Below are 20,200 nucleotides of genomic sequence, written 5' to 3' on the forward strand. Positions count from 1 at the left end.
TAATTTCAAAATTTATTGCAAGCATTTATTGCAATGCTAAACATTGAGATCTCTGAAAACAGGTCTGGAATGATGGTTTTGCTTTAGGTACCCGAGCTCTCAGAGAAATGGGAAAATAGTGATCTTGCAGAGGGAGTCACAGCAAGAAGAAAAGGGAAGAATTGCCTAAAATGCCAAAGGGTGAGCTAGGATTTCAGTTTTAGTCTTCACACTCCAGTTGCTTTAATCTGTACCACAGGACTGTCCCTCAGTCCCTAGGATTCACATCCCTGAGGTGTCCCTGAGGGCAATTTACTTCCAAAAGCTGAGCAGTGCTTATATCTTTTCATTTTCTTTGACAGGCAGTGGGACAAAGTTGTGCCATTTCCTCCCTCCTCAGCATTTTCTTTTGAGAGGATTCAAGTCTATATCCCACTGCCTTCCTTTCCCCAGGAGCAGACTCCCAACTACTTGGAGACTCCACTGGGGGGGGGAATGCTTGCTGTCCAGATGTAACAGAACTTGATTTTCCATAGTTGTTACGTAGCTATACTCAAAGGGGTTGAAATTGAGAAAAGTTCTCAGCCTGGGTGGTTAAAAGCAAATAGGAGGGGGAGTCCTCTGTTGCAGTCCCTGTGCCAATGAATCTGCCATGGAGAATACTAATACAGGACAGGAACTCAATTATTACCTCTTTTATCACGGGATCCATGCGTAGTTAATTATTTAATGGAAATTGGAGCAATTTCAATAACAAAAAAAGTTTTACTTCTCTCAGGACACTTTGTAGAATATTCTGTAGATAGAGGCTAGAACACAAGTCTTCGGAAATTAATCTTAGCCCTTAAAGTGTATCTTTGGATAGGAAATCAACCAAGCTTTCCACATATTGTGTGCATGCCTTAAAAACTGATCTCAAATGTAAATTGCCTGAAACCACTTTTAATATCTGCTGCCCAGAATCTGAACCTTAAATACCAGAGGAACTTATGCGTAATATGACAGAACAAGGGGAAATGGCCTCAAGCTCTGACAGGGAAGGTTCAGCTGAACAGCAGGGAGAATTTTGTCACTGGAAGGGTTGTCCAGTATTAGAAAGGGTTGCTCAGAGAGGAGGTGGAATCACCATCCCCTGAAGATATTCAAGAAAAATTGAACATGACACTTAGTGCATGGTTCACAAGGTGGTGATCAAAGGCTGGACTTGATCTTAGAGATCTTTTCCAATCTAAATGATGGTATAATTCTGTATAAAAGAAGCAAGAAATTCCAGACCCAGGTAAATGTGGGTCCCAAAGACTCACATCCAGACATACCTAAAAATTTTGAAAATTGCAGTTCAGAACATAGATACTCATACAAAACAGAAACTTACTTAAATAGCTGGAGTTATATATACATAGAAAAAATACCGATTTTTTTTTTTTAAATTAAAAATGACATTGTTTATTATTATGGAATAATGGACATTTAATCATATAGAGCAATACAGGTTGGGATTTTGATGAAGAGATTGTTTTGTTTTCTAAGCAGGTAAGCAAATTATGTTTGAAGTTGAAAACTACGGCATCTCCAAATGCTTCAACAACCAGATGAACACATAGGTTCTGATGGCATGAATTATCTCTAATAAAGTGAATTACTCATATATAATAATCCTTTTAAGATGTCATGGCAAGAGATCTTACACTTCATTTTTTTCTGTCTCAGCTGGACAGTGCCCAGCTGCTGCAACACCATTCTGTAGGCACTGTCATGGCTAATTCACAAGTTATTTGCTATCAGAACAATGTATGCAGCACATGACCTTGGATGTTACATTGTAAGCTCTGACCATGTTTAAATATCACCGGGTTAACAGTCTTCCATTTGAAAAAATACCACATCCTGAAAAACACTGGAGTTTTTCACTCTTGTCACCAAAAATACCAGAATCGACATACGATATAGAGATAGAGAGAGACAAGAAAAAACAGCACAAATGGTGTTTAGGTCCTGTATAATTTCATTTTATTTATAAAGAGCTATTTACAGAATCATAATAAATTCCTTGTTTGCATAGATGATCATAAAAACACTCCATCATTTTATTTGTCCTTGTGGTTAATGCATTAATAAAGGTGTTATTATATTTACAGGTTACCGTAGAATTCCACTGATGTCCAAAGAAGGCGTGAAGCTGGAATCTGCATCGCTGTTTGTTCATGTTTGGTACTATTAGTGATTTTCTGCAGAAGAAATTGTTCTGGGGGATTGTCCCCTGCTTGAATAAAGTAGCATTTTTGGCCTTGTATGGTGGTGCAGAACTGTTTTATTAGGTTTTTATAAGAAGTTTATGTTATGGTTCCTTTCACTGTATCCCCATTTCTGTATCCCTTTTGTGTTGTCTGTATAATAAGGTGTTGTGTGTCAGTCCTCCCACTCCTCACCTGACTTGTAACATCCCCTCTGCCCCAACCCCCCTCTCTGGGGCAGCCTGCCTATCACTCCAGGGGTCCCTTCTGGATTGCAAAATCTCAGGGAGAGGGCTTCAGGTGATAGGTCCCCTGGGGGGGAATTCCTTTAGCTCTGGATTTTAGTGGTCCAGGGCTTTGGGGGTGGGCACACCTTGTTACCCCCTGGATCCCCTGATTTGTTGTCTTGTGGTAATCTCCCTGGAACCCCTCCCCTGCTTATAAGGGGTAGGAGGGAGATTCAAACTCTCTCAGCTCGGAGCTTTCAGCTCGGAGCTCAGCTCTCTGCTCCTCAGCTCTTCAGCTAATAAACATCTTTTAACCTGCTAAGCTGAGAGCCAGCCTTTTCTCTTCTGCTGCTGCTGTTGCTGTCACGACACTATTGAGTCCAGCTGCCGAGAAGCCGAGCCAGCAGGTGATAGCCTGCGTGCCCCCCGGACTGGGAACATTCTGTGGCTGTGTTGACCAGAGCTAGCCGGAGGTCAGCTCCCGCCTGGAGCGGGGACAGAACCAGACACAGCCTTGCAACACCCCAATGGCCTGATTCCCAGAGAGGAATATTCTCCGAGATGTTATGAAGCGAGCAGGACTTTGATGGAAGGGGTATCCTGAATAAAGATTACTGTCCTTGGCTCTACTGCTGTTTTTCTGTAGGAGAAGAATGGGTTTGAGAAAACCTAAGGAGCCTTGAAGTGCACACGTCCACGTGACCTGATGAACAGGCTGGTGAAGTCCCCACTGATTGAAAAAGGGGAAACACAGCCCACATTTTCTATCAAAAGCAGCGTCGAGGGAGGTGATTTCATCTCCTACTCTGCTCTCAGGAGATCCCAGCTGCAAAGTTGTATTCAGCCCTGGGGCCCGCAACACAAGAAAGATGTTGATTTTTTGGAGTCAGTCCAGAGGAGGGTCATGAAAATGATCAGAGGTGTGGAGCACCTCTGCTGTGAGGAAAGGTTGAGAGAATTGGAGCTGTTCAGCCTAGAGAAGAAAAGGCTCCAGGGAGACCTGATAGAACCTTCCAGTAGAAGGGCATGTAGTGATTGGACAAGGGTGGATAAAACTGAAAACTCTCAACTGAAAGAAGGTAAATTTAATTGGATATTAGGAAAAAAATCTTTACTGTGAGGATTGTGAGGCACTGGCACAGGTTTCCAGAGAAGTTGTGGACTCTTCATCCCTGGAAGTGTTCAAGGCCAGATGGATTGGGCTCTGAGCAACCTACAAAGTGTCTCTGGCCATGGCAGGTGGTTGGAATGAGATGATCTTTGAAATTCCTTCCAACCCAAGCCATTCTGTGATTCTATTATTCTATGATTATTTAAAAACAATTTAGATATACTGATAGTTTTTGGATATTTTTAAAATTCAGTTAATATCACTTGAAGCTAATTTCAAATTTACGTTTAATTATTGAATGAGAATAATAGTTCAACATATATGAGAGGTCATGCTAATTTTTAGGATATGAGCATGTGAAATTGACACTTTTATTTTGAAGAAATAAAGTATTGAAGAAAATTTCTTACTACTGTAGCTTTTCAAGGGAACAGGAAAAATTACACATACTATGTCCCCTTTAAATTTGTAAAATGTGTGTTCTGATTGGGCTATTCCTCTTTAGTGCCCACTGTCATTTTCTTACTTGAAAAATAGTTTTGAGAAAAAAAAAGTACTTCTTAAAATCATAAAAAAATCGCATGCTATTATTGGTTCCTTTCCTTAGCTTAGTCTTGAACCTCCTGCTGCTAAAGGACTGATTTGTAAAGAACCATGTTCCTCATAGGAGCAGGGAGCTCAGGATACATCTTACTGGAACTCAGGAAATCAGAAACACAGTACTCTGAGGAGAACTAGAGAATTTTAGAAAAGGCAAGGGTTGATTATGTGTGTGAAGATCTAGGACAACTTCTTGCCTAACAGAGCTATCAGTGTAGATGTTGCCCATAAGACACAATTTTCCCACCTTCCTTTCAGAACTGAAGTATTGTTGACCTTCCACAGGAAGGTTACACAACTAATTACATGACACAACTAGTGGCAGATGTTACCCAAATATGTTTTTTTTTAAAAAAAGGATGTTATATTGACAAGCTTCTTTAATATAAACCAACATTGCTTAAGTTTGCAGACAGTTCTGATAGTACACTGTAATGCTCTTTTTATTTATTACCATTCTAATGCTGTCTTATGCTTCTGCTCTAAGATGGAAAATCAGGGCATATGGTAAACAAGGGTTAGAAAATGTCACAGGAAATAACACTCTTAGAAAATTTCATTATATCTTTAATAAGGAAATTGAGACAGTAGACTAAGAGGAATCTGAAATCAATATTGAACTGTAAGGTCAGGTAATTTGATAACTTTGTAAGCTGGTCTCTGTGTGTTTTCTGTGCTTGAATGACAAGACACTTGATTCATTTCCCGGGAGAGGCTGTAGTATAAAATGTTTGCTGTCCTGATCTTTGTGGAGATGATATTCCGTGTGCCAGCCAATATCCCTTGCATGTGGTAAATATTTTACAGTTTCTTACAGCTCTGAATAGACTAATATTATTAATATTCAGAATTCCCCTCATCTCCCCTTGCTGAAGAGGAGGAGCTTAGTACACCAGTTTGACTGGGGAAAGTATCAGATAAAACCTGATCAAGTCCATGGGTTTGATGCTGAGAAAAACTCCAGCTTATTTAATTTCCTAACTAACACTCCAAGTCCCACTTCAGGAGCTTTATATAACTTTATATTCTGAAGACTAATGCAAGCATCCTTTGGGAGAAGAAGGCAATTATCTTCATTTCTGGGATTATTACCCCTCTGTTGACCACTGTTCCACCTGGTAGGACAAATGTCAGATCTGTCCAGTATATGGTAACTTAAAATTTACAGCAGATCAGGTCACAAATCAACACATCTCCTGTGCCTTAAAAATGTGTCCCTGGCCCTGAAAAGGTTTATTTACATGGTCAGCAGGTATGTGCAAGAGTCCGGCAATAATGGGCAGTTCATTGTGGCTGCTCACATGCCAAAGGCTTAAAGATGTGCTTAAGTGCTTCCTCAAATTAGAGAAAAACAGAGCACATAATTAGCATCTCTGAACTTAAAGGAACCACTCATGTTCATTATTTAATACATAAACATGTATTTTATAGCCCTGAGGTCTATTCAATGCATGTATTGACTCGAACCCCTTATGCAGCATAGGAGTGCAATGTGGGAAGACTGCTGAACAAATATCTGTGGTATCATGAGCTCAAATAAACCCCTCACTGAAAGCTCACATTCAATATATTCTCTTTATTCATGAACATTGGGTTCTCCCTCCTTCTTTCTTCAGACGAATGACCAGTTATATCTGCCTCTTGGATGTCAGAATAAAAGAAACAGCGAAATATATTATTGACAAATTAATATCCTGGATTAAATGTTACATTTTATCAAAACTTTTAAAGTTCTTAAGAAAACAAAGTATTGATTGGGTAAGATTCAATGTGGAATTTGCTGGACATCAGAAATATATCGGCAGGGAACCATTGCATGTTTTTTTGGTGAGCTCATCACATGCAGTGATGATAAATTGCATCATTATCAGCATTCTTTCAACACAGTCAGTGGAATTAATGGGCAAAGAATGAGGCCCCACACACTAATGTGTACAGAATTCAGTATTTTTACAGTGCTATTCAGTGTTAACAAAACCAAACCCTTCACTGCCATCATAGGAACTTTCTGCATGTTGCTACAAGTCCTTAGCATGTGATTCCTTAAACTCACACTGTGGCAGGAAGATGGTAGCACGTTTAAGACAATGACCTTATGGTTAAAAATGTTAGGATATGTGCTCAGCAGATGACTGCCTATTCTCAAGGGCAACTGAGACAAAATGTACCGTGGGAAATGGGATAAAGAAACATTAGTGGGCAAATAATTGAATCATCTTGGAGAACATTTAAATTACACTGTTTCCCAGTGGGTACCACTTTTCTTCATTGAACGGGACACTGCTCAGTTGAATGTTAACAGCTCCCACAAATGTTCCTTTGCTTTTCACAATGAGCTTCAGTATCCGGCCTTGGAGCTCTGTGACTCTGTCATACACAATCTGAAATGATATTTAGCGAAAGAGAAAAAAAACATACAAGTTTGTTAATCTATTTGACAGGCAAAGCACTTCAATGCAGCGTTCAAGATGATGATTAATCCAACTTTGTGATAATTGCTTTAAACTCCCATCCAGAACAGTAAGCTATTAACCACGAGCCAAATTTTTTTAGTGAATTTACCTCAGAAATGCATTTGACCTTATCTAGTTTATATAAAGAGATTTTACCTTAGAATCACGAGTTTAGGCTTGTGAAATCTTATTACCATTTTCAAATAAATTTGAAACCTGTCTTGAACAATGTTTGAAAGAAAAAAAAAGTCAGTATTCATAATTTTCCCTGTGAAAACATTGGACCCAGTTAGCAAGTGGAACTTACTAAATTTAGATGTTTAGTGCTGTTGATACTTCTCAAAATAAATGAAACAGTAGTTTAGCATCTCTTAAAAAATAATTAACACCTATAGTTTTTAAAATAGCTTTTAAATTACCTTAATACTGTGAGAACACACAGGGATTAATTATCAAATAAAGATAGTGTATTTTTCTGAATTAAAAAAAAAAAGAAAAACCCAACAAAACCCAAACAAACTGCAGCAATAGCCCAACAAGAATAAGAATTCTGCACTCAGAACAGATTCCTGTGCTTCAGTCTCTGCATTAATGAAAACCTGCTGAGTGAACTGCATGTGGGCTGATAAAATGGGAAGGAATGCTCTCAGATGATGCAGGTCTGAAAGGTAAACTCACTTAAGAGAAGTACATTTAATCTAAAATTTGTATGGCTGTTTTTGCTATTTTAGTTGCAGCGGAAAAACGCTTTAAATTTTAATCTCTCTGTGCTGCTTAAAAAGCAAACGTGGTGACATTCTGCCGCTTCAGGAGAATGGGAAACTGAAACGGCCTAAAAGGCATTTACCTGCTTGGATTTTCCATGGAATCTGAATGCACCTATCTGTACCTATGGCACTGCTGAGGAAAAGGAGGGGTGGACTGAGCCCCTCTAGATTGGATCTCTGCAACTGCAGGAATTTCACAGGGGGCGTGGAATGCACAGGACACCAAGCAACCCTCACAGAAAGCACCAACAAGACACCAAGAAAGGTCTTAACCAGGGGCTTAACATTTCCTTTTCCATTTAGAAACCTTTGGAAATAATAGTTTGGGATGGCTGTCATGAAATTTGCACCTGGTGCTTTCTGGCTTTCATGTTCGCTGTGTCTATTTTGCCAAATGGTCTGTGAATTACAAATTCCCCAGCTTCTCTTTCCCTCACCAAACTAAAAGTGAGATGATGAAGAAAATCTGAAGAGCAAGGCCAGGCACAGTAAGCATAATACAATTTAGAAAAAAATCTCTGAATTGACATTGAGGCGATGCTAATGTTACCAAAGGAAGCTGCCTTGTTTCTTTGCCAATGTATTAAAGGTACCAGCTGTTGCTTTAAATCACCAGAAACTACACATATCAGCTGTAAATGCTAAGAAACTGAACGGAGGTAACGAGCAACTTTCAATCTTTGGGCAAAAAGAGGCTTTAATCTTTGAGCAATGACAGGCCTTTGCAGTGCAGGGTGGGTGGTTTCCAAATGATCCCAGTAAACTCTTTCCAAAATGGTATTGCAAATTCAGCTGGAGTAAGGTATACATTATCATCAGGATGCAGGGAGTGAAGAAAGGTCTGGAGAAGTGTGAATTAGGGTGTGGATAAAACAAATGCCACCTGCCAGAATTTGGGAACAGTTAACTCCTGAAGTGATTGTGCAGTGAGAATATTTGCCTGCCTTTTACACAGATCAGATGGAGGCGAGTTACATGCGGCCATGCAGCAAATCAGTGGGACTGTCAGGGCTGGAATTCAACAATTCCTGGCTCCAAAAAGAGAAACACTGTTGACCTACAGGAGTCTAATGACATTTTAATCACAAATGAGGGACAGTTGCTTCTCCTTAGGTAGCCATGGCACAGTTCCTAGATTTGGTAATTAATCCAAGGTAGTTTTGATGCATGGTGTGCTGGAGGGAGTGGCTGTGGCTCCTGGTGCTGTTCCCCTCCTCCCCTTCCATCAGAATGGCTGGGGCTGCTCTGCCTTAGTTTTCTCTTTGTATTCCATTTTTCTGTGTTAATCCTCTTCTCAACAACCACTTCTTAATGCAATATAACATTAACTACTGTGAGTGCCACAAGTTTCAAAATCCAAATACAGGCACAAGAGAAAAGAAGGATTTGTTTGCTCAAAGCAACTCCAAAACATTTGCTGTAATTTATTTTATTGTCAGCCCTCCTGGACTTTCACATCTTCACTCTCACACACACGAGTAAAAATCAAACATAAAAAGCAGTTTTGCAAGGTTGATAATTTGCTGTAGGCAGTCATAAGCAATAGAAGTACCAAACTAAAATCAAAAATACCCAAGAGAAGCACATTTCAGATATTTGTCAGTCTGGAACAAAGAAGGAAATTAATATACAGCTTCCTTCCAGCATTTGGCTTTAATAAAAACTTATGAACTCATAAAAAAGGCTACTACATTTCTGTACACTGTGTTTTGGACAGTAACTAACTTAAGAGACAGCTGACTTATATTTTTAGTAGTTTTTCTTCCCTGGGGCGGCTTCTGCCTCAGTCTACCAGCCTTGGACAAAAAATGCATCCAGAATGACATCACATATGGAGGAGCAGAGCTGCTAAAGCACAGGCATCGGGTTGGAAATGGCCAAGTTCAATGGAACCATATGTCCCCACTGTGATTAGCACTTCCCAGTGAAAAAGATTGAGCATCTGGGAAGACGGCTCTCTGTTTTCATTAAGGACATTAAAGTTCGCATGGAATTTCTTTTAACAGCAGTGGAACACTTGTGAACCACAATTAAATCTCCTCCCAGTGGCTAACTGCAGACAGGATTTTGGATTTCCTTGCATTCACAGGGATCTAAGAACAATTTGAAAGATAATTGTCTTCCAGTGTTTCTGGCTGGCTCTTATCTGTTGTCCATTTTGGATACCTTACAACGAATGTTATGATATAATCACATTACGTACCTTTGCTTTAAATACCTTTCAAATGTAAAGGAATTTCTTTAGACAGATTAATTAGATTCATTCCACTCTGATAGCAAAAAAAAAAAAAAAAAAAAAAAAAAAGAGAGAGAGAGAGAAAGAAGAAGGAAAGAACAAAAAAATAAAGAATAAAGGCTAGTTCCTTGTTATTCCACTGCAGTACTGTAGGGAGGGAAATTTTTCTCAGCTGTGAGCAGCAATACTACTCAGGGAGTCTTCTTACAAAATGCTGGAAGTCATCAGTGTAAGCAGGTACAAACTTTTGTAATTAACACATGTGGGAAAAGAGAAATATTAGAACTCCAGGACTGAGAAACTAAGAGATAAGCACTCAGGCTCTGCTGACTAACCTAAGTTTCATCATATCTTATCTATGAAACAGGGTGGAGTGGTAATGTTTTCCATGCCTTCTACTTTATAGCCTGCTGAAAGAGCATTTGTAAATTGCTTTGAGATCTTCAGGAGATTTGTTACATGTAATAATTGTAATCTCCAATCCCACCTACTGTTTCAATCTCATCTGCCCTTATGAACAAACACAGTTTATACTACTTTCCACTCTGCCATAAATGTTTCTCCATGCAAATGTTTCCTTTCACCCCAGAGGCATGAGCACTTCAGTGGTGTGTGAAATAATCATATATAGCTGCGAACTGATGGCATTTTAACATGAAAAGAACCCGGCTATTTACTCTTGTGGTATAATTTAGGACAGTGACAACCAATTTTCAAATGTTAATTTGAATAACAGCATCCATAGCACCTATTCAATTAATACTTTTCATGCTATTGTGCATATCTGCATTCAGAACTGCTGGGTTATGGTGCAATGATGCTTGGCCTCATTTGGCTAACGTGTAACTGTGGTTATGGGGTAAGACAGAGCACTGTGAAAAATGCTTTCTTCAACTGCTTTCCTGAAGAGAGAGACATAAAAGACCCTGTTTCACTTCTGAGGAAGATGCAAAGCAGACACTTGTGGTTCAGTTTATGATACGTTCCTTCTTTTTGGTCATCCTCATTGCAACAGCTCTAAAAATGCTGTATTGTTGTTTTATTTCAAGGGTGGGCAAAGCAAATAAAACAAGTTGCACCTGTGTGGACCTGCTGGGAAGCAGCTCTGCAGAGAGGAACCTGGGGGTCCTGGGGGACAACAGGCTGTCCATGAGCCAGCAGTGTGCCCTCGTGGCCAAAAAAGGGTGCATTAGGAAAGGCATTAAGAGCAGGCTGAGGGAGGTGATCCTGCCTCTCTACTCAGCCCTACTGAGACACATCTGGAGTGTTGTTCAGTTCTGGGCTCAACAGATTGAGAAAAGCAGGGGACCACTGGAGTGAGTCCAGTGAAGGGCCATGGGTATGGTGAGGGGATGGGAACACCTCTCTCATGAGAAAAAGCTGAGTGGGCTGGGCCTGTTCACCCTGGAAAAGAGACAGCTGAGACGGGCCCTCATCTGTGTCTGTCAGTGTCTGCAGGAAGAGGTCAGGGGATGTACCAGGCTCTGCTCTGTGGGGCCCAGAAATGGCGCAAGAGGCAACAGGAGGAACTAATGCCCAGGAAGTTTCACCTGAATGTGAAGAAGGACTTCTCTGTGCAGTGATTGAGCTCTGGAGCAGATTGTCCAGAGAGGGTTTGGAGTGTCCCTCACCGATGATATTCCAGAACTGTCTGGACACAACGTGTGCCATGTGCTCTGGGATGGCCCTGCTGGAGCTGGGAGGTGGGACCTGATGACCAGTGTGGTCCTTCTCATTCTGTGATTCCACAAAACAAAAAAAGGGTGGAAGAAAATGAACAATACTCACAAGTTCATTGTAAGTAGGGTCAGAGCCTTTTGGAGCTGTTTTTGTTTTCCTTCGACTGACCTCATAAGGATCTGGCAGGAGATAAAATTCAGCATGTGCACTTGGGACAGAGCCATCTGGGAGGCGCTGGAGAACAAGAAAGTCATAAATATAAATGTCGATGTTCTTGCAAAGAAAACAAATAAAAAGTATCAAATGAAATCTGGACTTTGGGTAGACAGAGAAACATGTTACATTCTCAGTGTTCTCTGGGCTAAATTGGAGTGCTAGTGGAATAACAAGAATTATTAGAATTCAGCTTAAAATGGAACCAGGAATAAAAAATTATACAAAGACAAGGTAAAATTGTCTATCTTCAATATTTACATTCTGATGGAAAAACACTTAAGCCTCAGTCTAACTTGTCTTAATCTGATACAAAGTCCGGCCCTTCCACTTTCCAGAGCAAGGCATGGAAACTGGATTTTAGACAGAAAGCTCCAATTGATTTTAACCCCTAAGTATCAATGCTGATATCGGGGAGAACCGATTGTTTCTAGGGGTGTTTCATAAACATATCACTAGAGAGGAGCCAGGAGCATTTCCTGCAGCCGTATGGGCAGAACAGAATTCTTACCACAGCCTTTCCGATCTCACCCATCACACAGCTGCAATCTCTCTTTAATTTTCCAGTTCAGGTTACTGAACGACATTCCAGATATTCCATCTTATACGGTAGCAACTCAAAATCACAGACAATCTATTAACCAGGCTCAGTCATCAGCCAAGTGCTGGTGGGTGGAGAATTTTGTGATAACTTCCGAGGAGCTGTAAAGTTATTCCTAAAGCAGCATTACAGTTACTCAGAAAACGCACTGTATTATTTGAGGGCTTTGAAAGAACACACCAGAAACATAAAAATGAAAAGCTATGGAGCAGGAATCCTGCCAGCACATGCCACTTAATGCTTGGCTTATAATTAAGGACAATCTCTTGTGCTGGTTACACAGCATACCGTCAGAAAGCACAAAATGGGGTGTATCAAGATAGCAGAAATTTTAATCATATAATCAGCATTTTAGACAGGAAGTCTACCTCAGCTCCCAGGCAATCCAGTGACAGGATGTAAATAAGAATACAGGCAAAAAGAAGAGAACTTAAAACATTTGGAACAAACGAACTCAGAGGATTACACAGGCACTTGCATTTATATCTCCTGTTGTAATTTTACACCTGGCTCAGAATGAGGTAATTTCTCATATTTCGATTATTCACGGTATGTGTCTGGAAATGTGGGGCTTTCTACAGCATTATCAACAACGTATCCCTGGGATAGAAGAAACTGCTGTCTCCTAGCAATAAATAACTTCTCTATTGGGAAGGAAAACAGTGCTAGTGTGTGTGAACAACCAGTTCTTGCACAACAAACCTCTGGTTTTTGTTATCTGAAGTGATCCTTCAAGGCAAATGATGTGGCCAACTGCAAAGCTCATTATTGCTATCATTAACACCATACAGCATCAAAGGATGCCCCACTCAAACCATTACATATTGTCAGCACTATGGGAGTGATTAATATTACTATTGCTAAGTTCCCCACAGCACATCTGATTTAAAATACCCATGGGATTTGTATAGATGGGATTCAATGGCCAACATTAGAGAGCCATTAAAGGGCAATGGAACTAAAGGGTATTTTCCAACGTTGCCACATTGTTAATGCAGGATTTATAATTTACACCGTTCACTTGAAAGCCCATCTCTGTTGATCTAGGACTGCACTGAAACTTCCATTGAGGATTACAAGTAACAGAAAACTGAACATCTCTTAAAAATCGGGAGGGAGAATGAAATGCAGCCTTAAGTACTACTCCAAGCAACCAGGATCCTAAGCCTAATCAAGCTCTTCACTTGTCAGTGAATAGATAAACAGCACTGTAATTTGAATGTCAACTGATTTTAGTTGTTTCAGGCAGAGAAAAGAACCGGGCTGAGGTGACAGGCTCCAAAGTTAATGTGGTTTAACAGGATCTGGGTGCCCAGAAGTGGATGCAAGTAACTGAAAACGAGTCAGGTAAAATTGTCACTATGCCTTTGAGCTGCTCTTTGTCATGTTACCCTGCCTTCAGCCAACTAACCTTCCCCTGCCAGCTGATTCCTCCCAAAACTTAAGGAAGGTTCTTTGCAGCAGTGTTTTGGCTGTATGAGATGGACTGAAAACTACTTCCTCACTATCCCTTTGAATGTAGCTGAATACATGCTGAAAGAGGTGAGTAGGAGGAGAGGGTCAAGAGAGAGAATTAGGAAAGAGAACATTTTAGGGATTCAGGTGGGAAAACTCAAGGGGAGAGCTCTGGGATATTTCAGAACTAAAATAAAGCCACTTTTCATGAATAGTAGCAATCAGCAGTCAGACTGTTAGAGGCAATTTGATGTGCAGCCACCTGAATTCCAAGTAGCCATCGCAGTTCTGATTGTTGATTTTTTCTCCCCAACTTTACAAGTGACATTTACCCCCTTCCTCTTCCCTTGCTGAGGACAGGCAAAGAGGCCACTCCAAATCCCAAACTGTCCCAATTCTCCATCTGCAGTGGCACTGTTATGCCATCAAACAATCAAAAAAGCTCCAGCTGAGCACTCTTCCAGCCGGATCACGTGTTCCACTTCTCAGCTGCCCTCCCCTGACTCCTGACATGACACAATCCACCTAATGAAGGGCTCCAACTGCCAGAAAGACTCGGTCCCATGAAGCACTAATAATTTAAAACTACAGATTAAGAGCAGGTGTAAACCAGCCCTCAGCCTTAGAAGAGCAGAGTATGGGGAGCTCGTGCGACGAGTTTATGATGGTTTCTCTTTTCATTGGCACTAAAGCTGAATTTCTTTTCTTGTGAAGAGCCTGCTTAACCACAGGATTTCTTGAGGCAAGAATTGAAATGGAAAGAGTTGTACTTGGCTAGACACTTCCTAGCAGGAACAAGGAATGATAATGGCAGTTTGACTGTAATAGTGTAAAAACAAGACTGGGATTAATGTGGCAAAAATCTCTTTTTACATAATAAGTAGGTGGAATTTGAAGTAAACTATTTTATTAAGACAATTGACATAGCAGGCAAAAACCCCCCAAGTTTTGGGCAAATAAATCCTTTCCCAGGGATTCTGAAATGAGCACCGAAATAAAGGAGACTGGAGAATAAAGGAAAAGTGGAAGAAACATCAGAAATATTTTTCCTACTAAGGATTATGACTTCTGTCATATCACAGTATCACATTTAGTGATCACATCTAACTCAGACCGCACTGGATTATTTATAAATGTAGGTAAACATGAGGAATACCTGACCAAAGCCACAGAATCCCAGATGGGGTCATCTGGCCCCACCTCCCTGCTCCCAGCAGGGTCATTTCAGAGCACATGGCGCAGCGTTGCATCCAGATGGTTCTGGAATATCTCCAGTGAGGGATTCTCCCCACCCTCTCTGGGCAATCTGTTCCAGTGCGTGGTCACCCACACAGTAAAGAAATTCTTCCTCATAGTCAGGTGGAATTTCTCTCTTTGCACCAAAGAGATCTGTTCCGGTGAGTCCATTATAGAAACAGAGTAAGATTTCTAGCAGGCTCACGAGTAGTTCTGACATCCAGCAAACCCCCTCTTTGTTATTATTAAAGGATTAAAAAAACCTCATTGATTTCTGTCCATAGTCCAGGCCAGAAGGAAAATCAAAGGGTACCTTGGGAAAGCCATTTTGCACTTTATTCTGCAAAACCTTTATAGTGTGAATGCACTTGTGATCAAGCAATCAGAAAAAGCCTAAAGTTTTAAATTGAATTCTATTTGTGTTTAATTCTGTAGTCATTTCATTAACCCAAAAAGAAAGGATTTTTACTTCCTTCAGAAGAAGTTACTCCCGATTTAAATTACTGTCTTAAATCTTTTATTGTGTTTGCTTGCAAATAAATCCAAGCTATAAAAATCTGTAAGGCTGTAAAGGTATAAAACCAAGCTCCCAACAAAAATGCCATAGATTCTCTTGATATGCTTAGGGACAAAAAACCCACAAAACTCCCCAGTGATATTGATCTGCCAATAAAAAAATCTGAATTTAGAAGTTGGCTCAAATTTAATTTAGAAACTGACTTTGCTTTCTTTCTGCAAGTACAACCAAGTGATGATTGAACTATTTTCTCAAGAGAATGACCAGACTTCTTGACCTTGATAACGACAGATGATCTTTTAGGAACTCAGTTATAATTGCCTTTATTTATGTTAAAAAAGGAATTTACTTTGGAAATGTTATTTTTCTTCTAAAGTCAGCCAGAAGGTGGTGAAAATATTTAAGAAAAAGGGAGAATGAGGGAGAGAAAATAGTACTCTGGATTTACTTCTTTCCATATCTCTAATTCAATACCAAAAACCTAAAATACACAGCCTGTATCTGTTATGGCTGGTTCCATTTTCCACTCCAGTTTTATTTTCCAAAACAAAAAAAAAGTTGGTATTTGCTTGCAAAACCCCACACAGATAGGTTATGTCCAATATGATTTAATTTAAAATATAGTAGCTGTGGCTGGGAAATAATGGATGAAATTAAATGAATTTTTCCACAAGAAATATGTTATCCTAATGACTTTTCTCCCCTGATCATTACTAATGATCTACAACTCTCCTAACACAAGGGTTCTTTGTTAGCATTACTATAGGAATAACTACTGCAAAGTATATTATTTGCCATATATTCAACTATTCAGTGATTTGCCATATATTCATCTATTTAGTGATTTAGCATCCAGTATAAATATTGGATTTTTAAAATATGCATTTTAAGGATAATTTATTGTAGAACTTTTTAAAACTCACATTTTCCTAAGCGACATAAAATTTTCTTTTTACGTGACTTTTGCCTCAAATTTAAATCATGCCATCAGTTTCTGTTAGTGTTAGACATGCAGATCACCTTTTGTCCTAGAGAGGAACAGATTGATGGCTCCTGAACATTTGATAGTTCCAGCTGCTGTTCGCTTTTTCCCATTTTTCATTTTCAACAATTTTGGCAGTAAAAACTAATGATCAACTAACTCGTACTGACTAATGACATATTTCCTCCTCTATAAATAACTACTTCTCCTCCCCCCCCGAATAATTTCCTTGATGTTTTTAAATCTTTCTCTCTTCCTTTTCTTCAGTGGAAAAAATAATAATAATAATAAAATGTGTATATATATACATATATATATTCAGGCATTAGAAAGAACCCTCATTTCAGCTACTGCCCTCCAATAAAAATAATTCACTTTGTCCAGTAGTTCTCTCAGTCTTCCTATCTTTTACCATCCTCGTGTTCTTCTCTTACATACACTGCTACGAGATTTTATTTACATAGTGAAGAAAGGACTACAAAACATTCCTTAATTTTTAATATTGAGATATCCATACACCTTTCAAAAGCAAACCACTATAGTAAGTGGTATGGAAAAAAAACCTTCAACAAGACAAAATGTCTATATATTATCTGTAGACACTAGGTGGATTTGATTATTATCCAATAAAGGAGGATTAGAAAAAAATCCACAGAAGAAATCATCCTTGCACTGCAGTAACCTTTGTAAATTACTGCCTGCCTCTAGACTAAATTAAAATCAGTGAGGAACATGGAAGAGCCGTCATTGCTGCTGTTTTTCACTTCTGAGCCCCTGTGTAACTTAGAGGAAGGCTAAACCTTGTCTTTCAAAGCTGCAGCTTAATTAGCAAATACAGCCTCTGCCTCAGGAAGAAGAGAACCTCCTCTGGGCTACTTCTAAGCTTAAAGAGCTGAGAAATTAGTATTACAAAGCAAGAGGTTCCTCCAAAAGCAGACAAAGAATACATAAATCTCAGGAAAAATGGGATTGCTGTGTGAATGGGTGGTTGTGAGGTTGCTTCCCAAATCCTAATGTGGAATCCAATTCTTCCTTTGAGCTCTGCATATACCAAAGCATGAGCACCTCTGTTCTACCTTACTACTGAGCCTTTCCTTTCCCTCTCACAAAATATCCCCAAATTGCTTTGAAGAAAATGAAAAATAAAATCCCATCTGCAGTAATTAAATAATAATTACAAAATAAGATAATCCACTCTGCCACTACGGTGCACCCTGCACTACCTGCTATTGGCAACACAAAACAGGAAGGCAGCTGGCCAAAAGTGATTGCACAAATACGGTGTTTCTTTGTCCCCAGACAGCCACATTTTTCACCTAAAATTTGAAAATACCTAACTGCTTCTCTCCAACAGCAGTTTTATTTTATTATGTTTTCTGATCCCAGATTTTTTGGGGTTATCTGGGTGTGTGCACAAAGACAGAAGACACACTGACAAAGATCACTGCTGTGGAGGTCAGTGGCAAGGCAGCCAAAGAAGAAATTGCATTTATCTCAAGATAATGCAGGGCAATAAAAATATTTTGCTGTCAGGGAAATTCTGGAAAGCATTTTTTTGGGCAGGCATTTTCTACCTTTTTGAAATCTGCCAGGGTATGCGGAGCAAGCCTCCAGATGGCTTTGTCATTTACCATGCTAAAAATGCAAAGATGCAGATTTATTGATGTGAATATCCAAATACAGCTGATGTCCAATACCTTCAGCATCCTCATCAACCTGCCAGTAGCAGAGTGGCCAGGACTGGAGCAGCCTGGCTGCAATAGCAGCATTCCTGAGGGGGACAACTCTGCTGGCAAAAATAGGGTTAGAGCTGTGCTGAGGAACAAAATCTCTAAAAAGTGAACAAACAACCGGAAATTTCCAAGGTGTCCTGGCTGTCAAATGGGGAAAAAAAAGTAACCCTTTCAAGAGGGAGACCAGCAAGAGATTCACCCTGTGGAAATGGGGAAGAAAAAGTAACCCGGTCAAGGGGGAGACCAGCAAGAGATTCACCCTGTGGACATCTCCTGGCTTGGCTTGGTTAAGTTGTCCCCACATTGGTGCCTAGCCCCAGCTGAGACAGATCCTGCTGCTTTGTGTCACCACCACTGGCCAAAGATTTGCATGGAGCTGGAAACTGGAGGCAAAATGGTCCATTCTGGAGTGATCATTGGAGGCTGAGCAAAATAATTCATGGGATTCAAAACAGTTGTGATCAGGCAGCTGATCCATCACAATGAGATGGAAATGTGATTCCAGCACGTCACATAGGTAAGCATCTCAAACTGGTCCCAAGGCACAGAGACAGTGGGATTTTCAAAATGAGGAGGAATTATTTGTTAAATATTTAAAAACAACAAAACTTGTGATTTTTTTTTATTATTTTATTATTTTTTTAATTTTTTTATTTAAGGGAGAGCATTCTGGGAAACAGAGTGGATCCCAAAAGACTCAGGGTTTTCTAAGAATTATGCAAAAATGCTTCTGATCTGCTTCAGTCACTTAAGAGGAAAGCCTGTCTATCTCTGCTTAAATGAATTAAATAAAATGAAAGCTGGCCTAGGATACCCTGAATGTCACACAGGTTTCTCTCCCAAGCCTTTATTTCTACAGAGGTCTGAAACCAGAAAGTTGAAGAAATGCACTGAGATGAATCTCTAACACCCACTGAAAAAGAGTAATTTATTATCCTGATGATCCAGAAGGAGTTGTGGATCAGGACAGACTCAATCCCAAATGGAGTGGGGATGAGCCTGTAGAACCACACACTCATGTAAAACAGAGAGACCCTTTAGAGACCACTGGCAGCAGGCAAGGAGGAGCAGAATTTACCTCCAGCCAAGAAATGACACAGCTTGGCTTGTGTTTGTTACTGTTTCTGAACAAGCAACAAAGAAAAAGACATCATAGGGTGGGTTCTCCCTGTACCCCACTCAGTCAGAGCTTAATTCCATCTGCTGAGCTCTGACAAACTCCTGACCCTTCACCAATGCTTGGGACTCGAGTACTGTGTGCTCCACATAGCACCATGTGAGCATGAAGAAGTTACCAAGGCTGAAAAAATAATACAAAGCAGAAGTGGGAATGTATGGGACAAATGTAAGGCTCCCAGTAAAAGATTTGAGTGAGAATCACACAAAAGTTTGTTTGGTTTTTTTTCTGAAAGAAAAGGTAATGTGTTCTAGATTTCTGAACCACGTGCTGCATTCCTATCTTTAAGAAAATTACCTTTTTTTTTTTTTTTTTCTCCCCCATAGATGAGAGAAATCATGGATCAAGGGTCAGGCCTGGTTTGTATTATCCTGTGGATGAGCAACGTCAGTGCAGGATGTAGGATGCAGAGAACAGATTTCATGAACAAGTCTCGGAAGATTTTATTTCAGAATTATCACCAAGCCCATAAAGAAACTAAATTCCATTGCTTTCAACCCCATATTATTGTTGTGCTTGGAACACTTGATTTTTAGATTAATATTTAGTCATGACACTGGCTGAGATAAGAATGATCTTGTTTTGACCCTTAGAAACATAGATCCCAGAATTTCTTTTTTTGAATAAAGTACAAAGGAGAACAAATACTTAAGACAAATTCCCATTTCACTTTCCTTTTGAAATCACTCAGGATTAAGGGCAGGAAAGGAAATTAGCCTCTGAGAAAAGAAACATAAGCAAAGGCTGTTGTTTTGTTTCTATCTTTTTGCCACATACAAATTCTTTTCTTTCCTTGCCTGGGCCCAGATAGTGAGTGAATATAAAAATGTGTAAAAACCAGTGAGACTGTGATCTGTGTCTTCCTTCTGCATTTTTTTTTTCTCGATTTCTTAATTAGTTACAAAAGTCTGTATATGCCTATCTTTAATTTCTCCAGCTGTACAATCTCTCTGCACTTTTCCTTCAATTATTCTACAGCATGCCATCTCCCTGCGTAAG

General features: G+C 39.7%; 2 protein-coding genes across 14 annotated transcripts in view; one reads left to right on the forward strand and one right to left on the reverse strand.

Annotated features, from left to right (window-relative positions):
- The window catches only part of PLCZ1 (phospholipase C zeta 1), a 43,935-nt gene extending 41,735 nt beyond the window's left edge, over window positions 1-2,200 (forward strand). The window contains exon 12 of the mRNA XM_040062629.1: window positions 2,118-2,200. Within this exon, the coding sequence (XP_039918563.1) occupies window positions 2,118-2,200 (83 nt within the window). The remainder of the gene's footprint in view (window positions 1-2,117) is intronic.
- A 2,565-nt stretch (window positions 2,201-4,765) lies between these two features.
- The window catches only part of PIK3C2G (phosphatidylinositol-4-phosphate 3-kinase catalytic subunit type 2 gamma), a 244,152-nt gene continuing 228,717 nt past the window's right edge, over window positions 4,766-20,200 (reverse strand). For 12 of the 13 annotated variants that reach the window (XM_058420387.1, XM_040063030.2, XM_058420389.1 and 9 more), the window contains 2 exons: window positions 11,396-11,521; window positions 4,766-6,532 (listed from right to left, as the gene is read on the reverse strand). In XM_058420387.1, coding sequence (XP_058276370.1) covers window positions 6,380-6,532; window positions 11,396-11,521 — 279 coding nt within the window. In that variant the 3' untranslated portion in view covers window positions 4,766-6,379. The remainder of the gene's footprint in view (window positions 6,533-11,395; window positions 11,522-20,200) is intronic. The other variant, XM_040063041.1, reaches the window with a different exon arrangement.

Source organism: Hirundo rustica, chromosome 4, assembly GCF_015227805.2.
Source record: "Hirundo rustica isolate bHirRus1 chromosome 4, bHirRus1.pri.v3, whole genome shotgun sequence".
Taxonomy (NCBI): domain Eukaryota; kingdom Metazoa; phylum Chordata; class Aves; order Passeriformes; family Hirundinidae; genus Hirundo; species Hirundo rustica.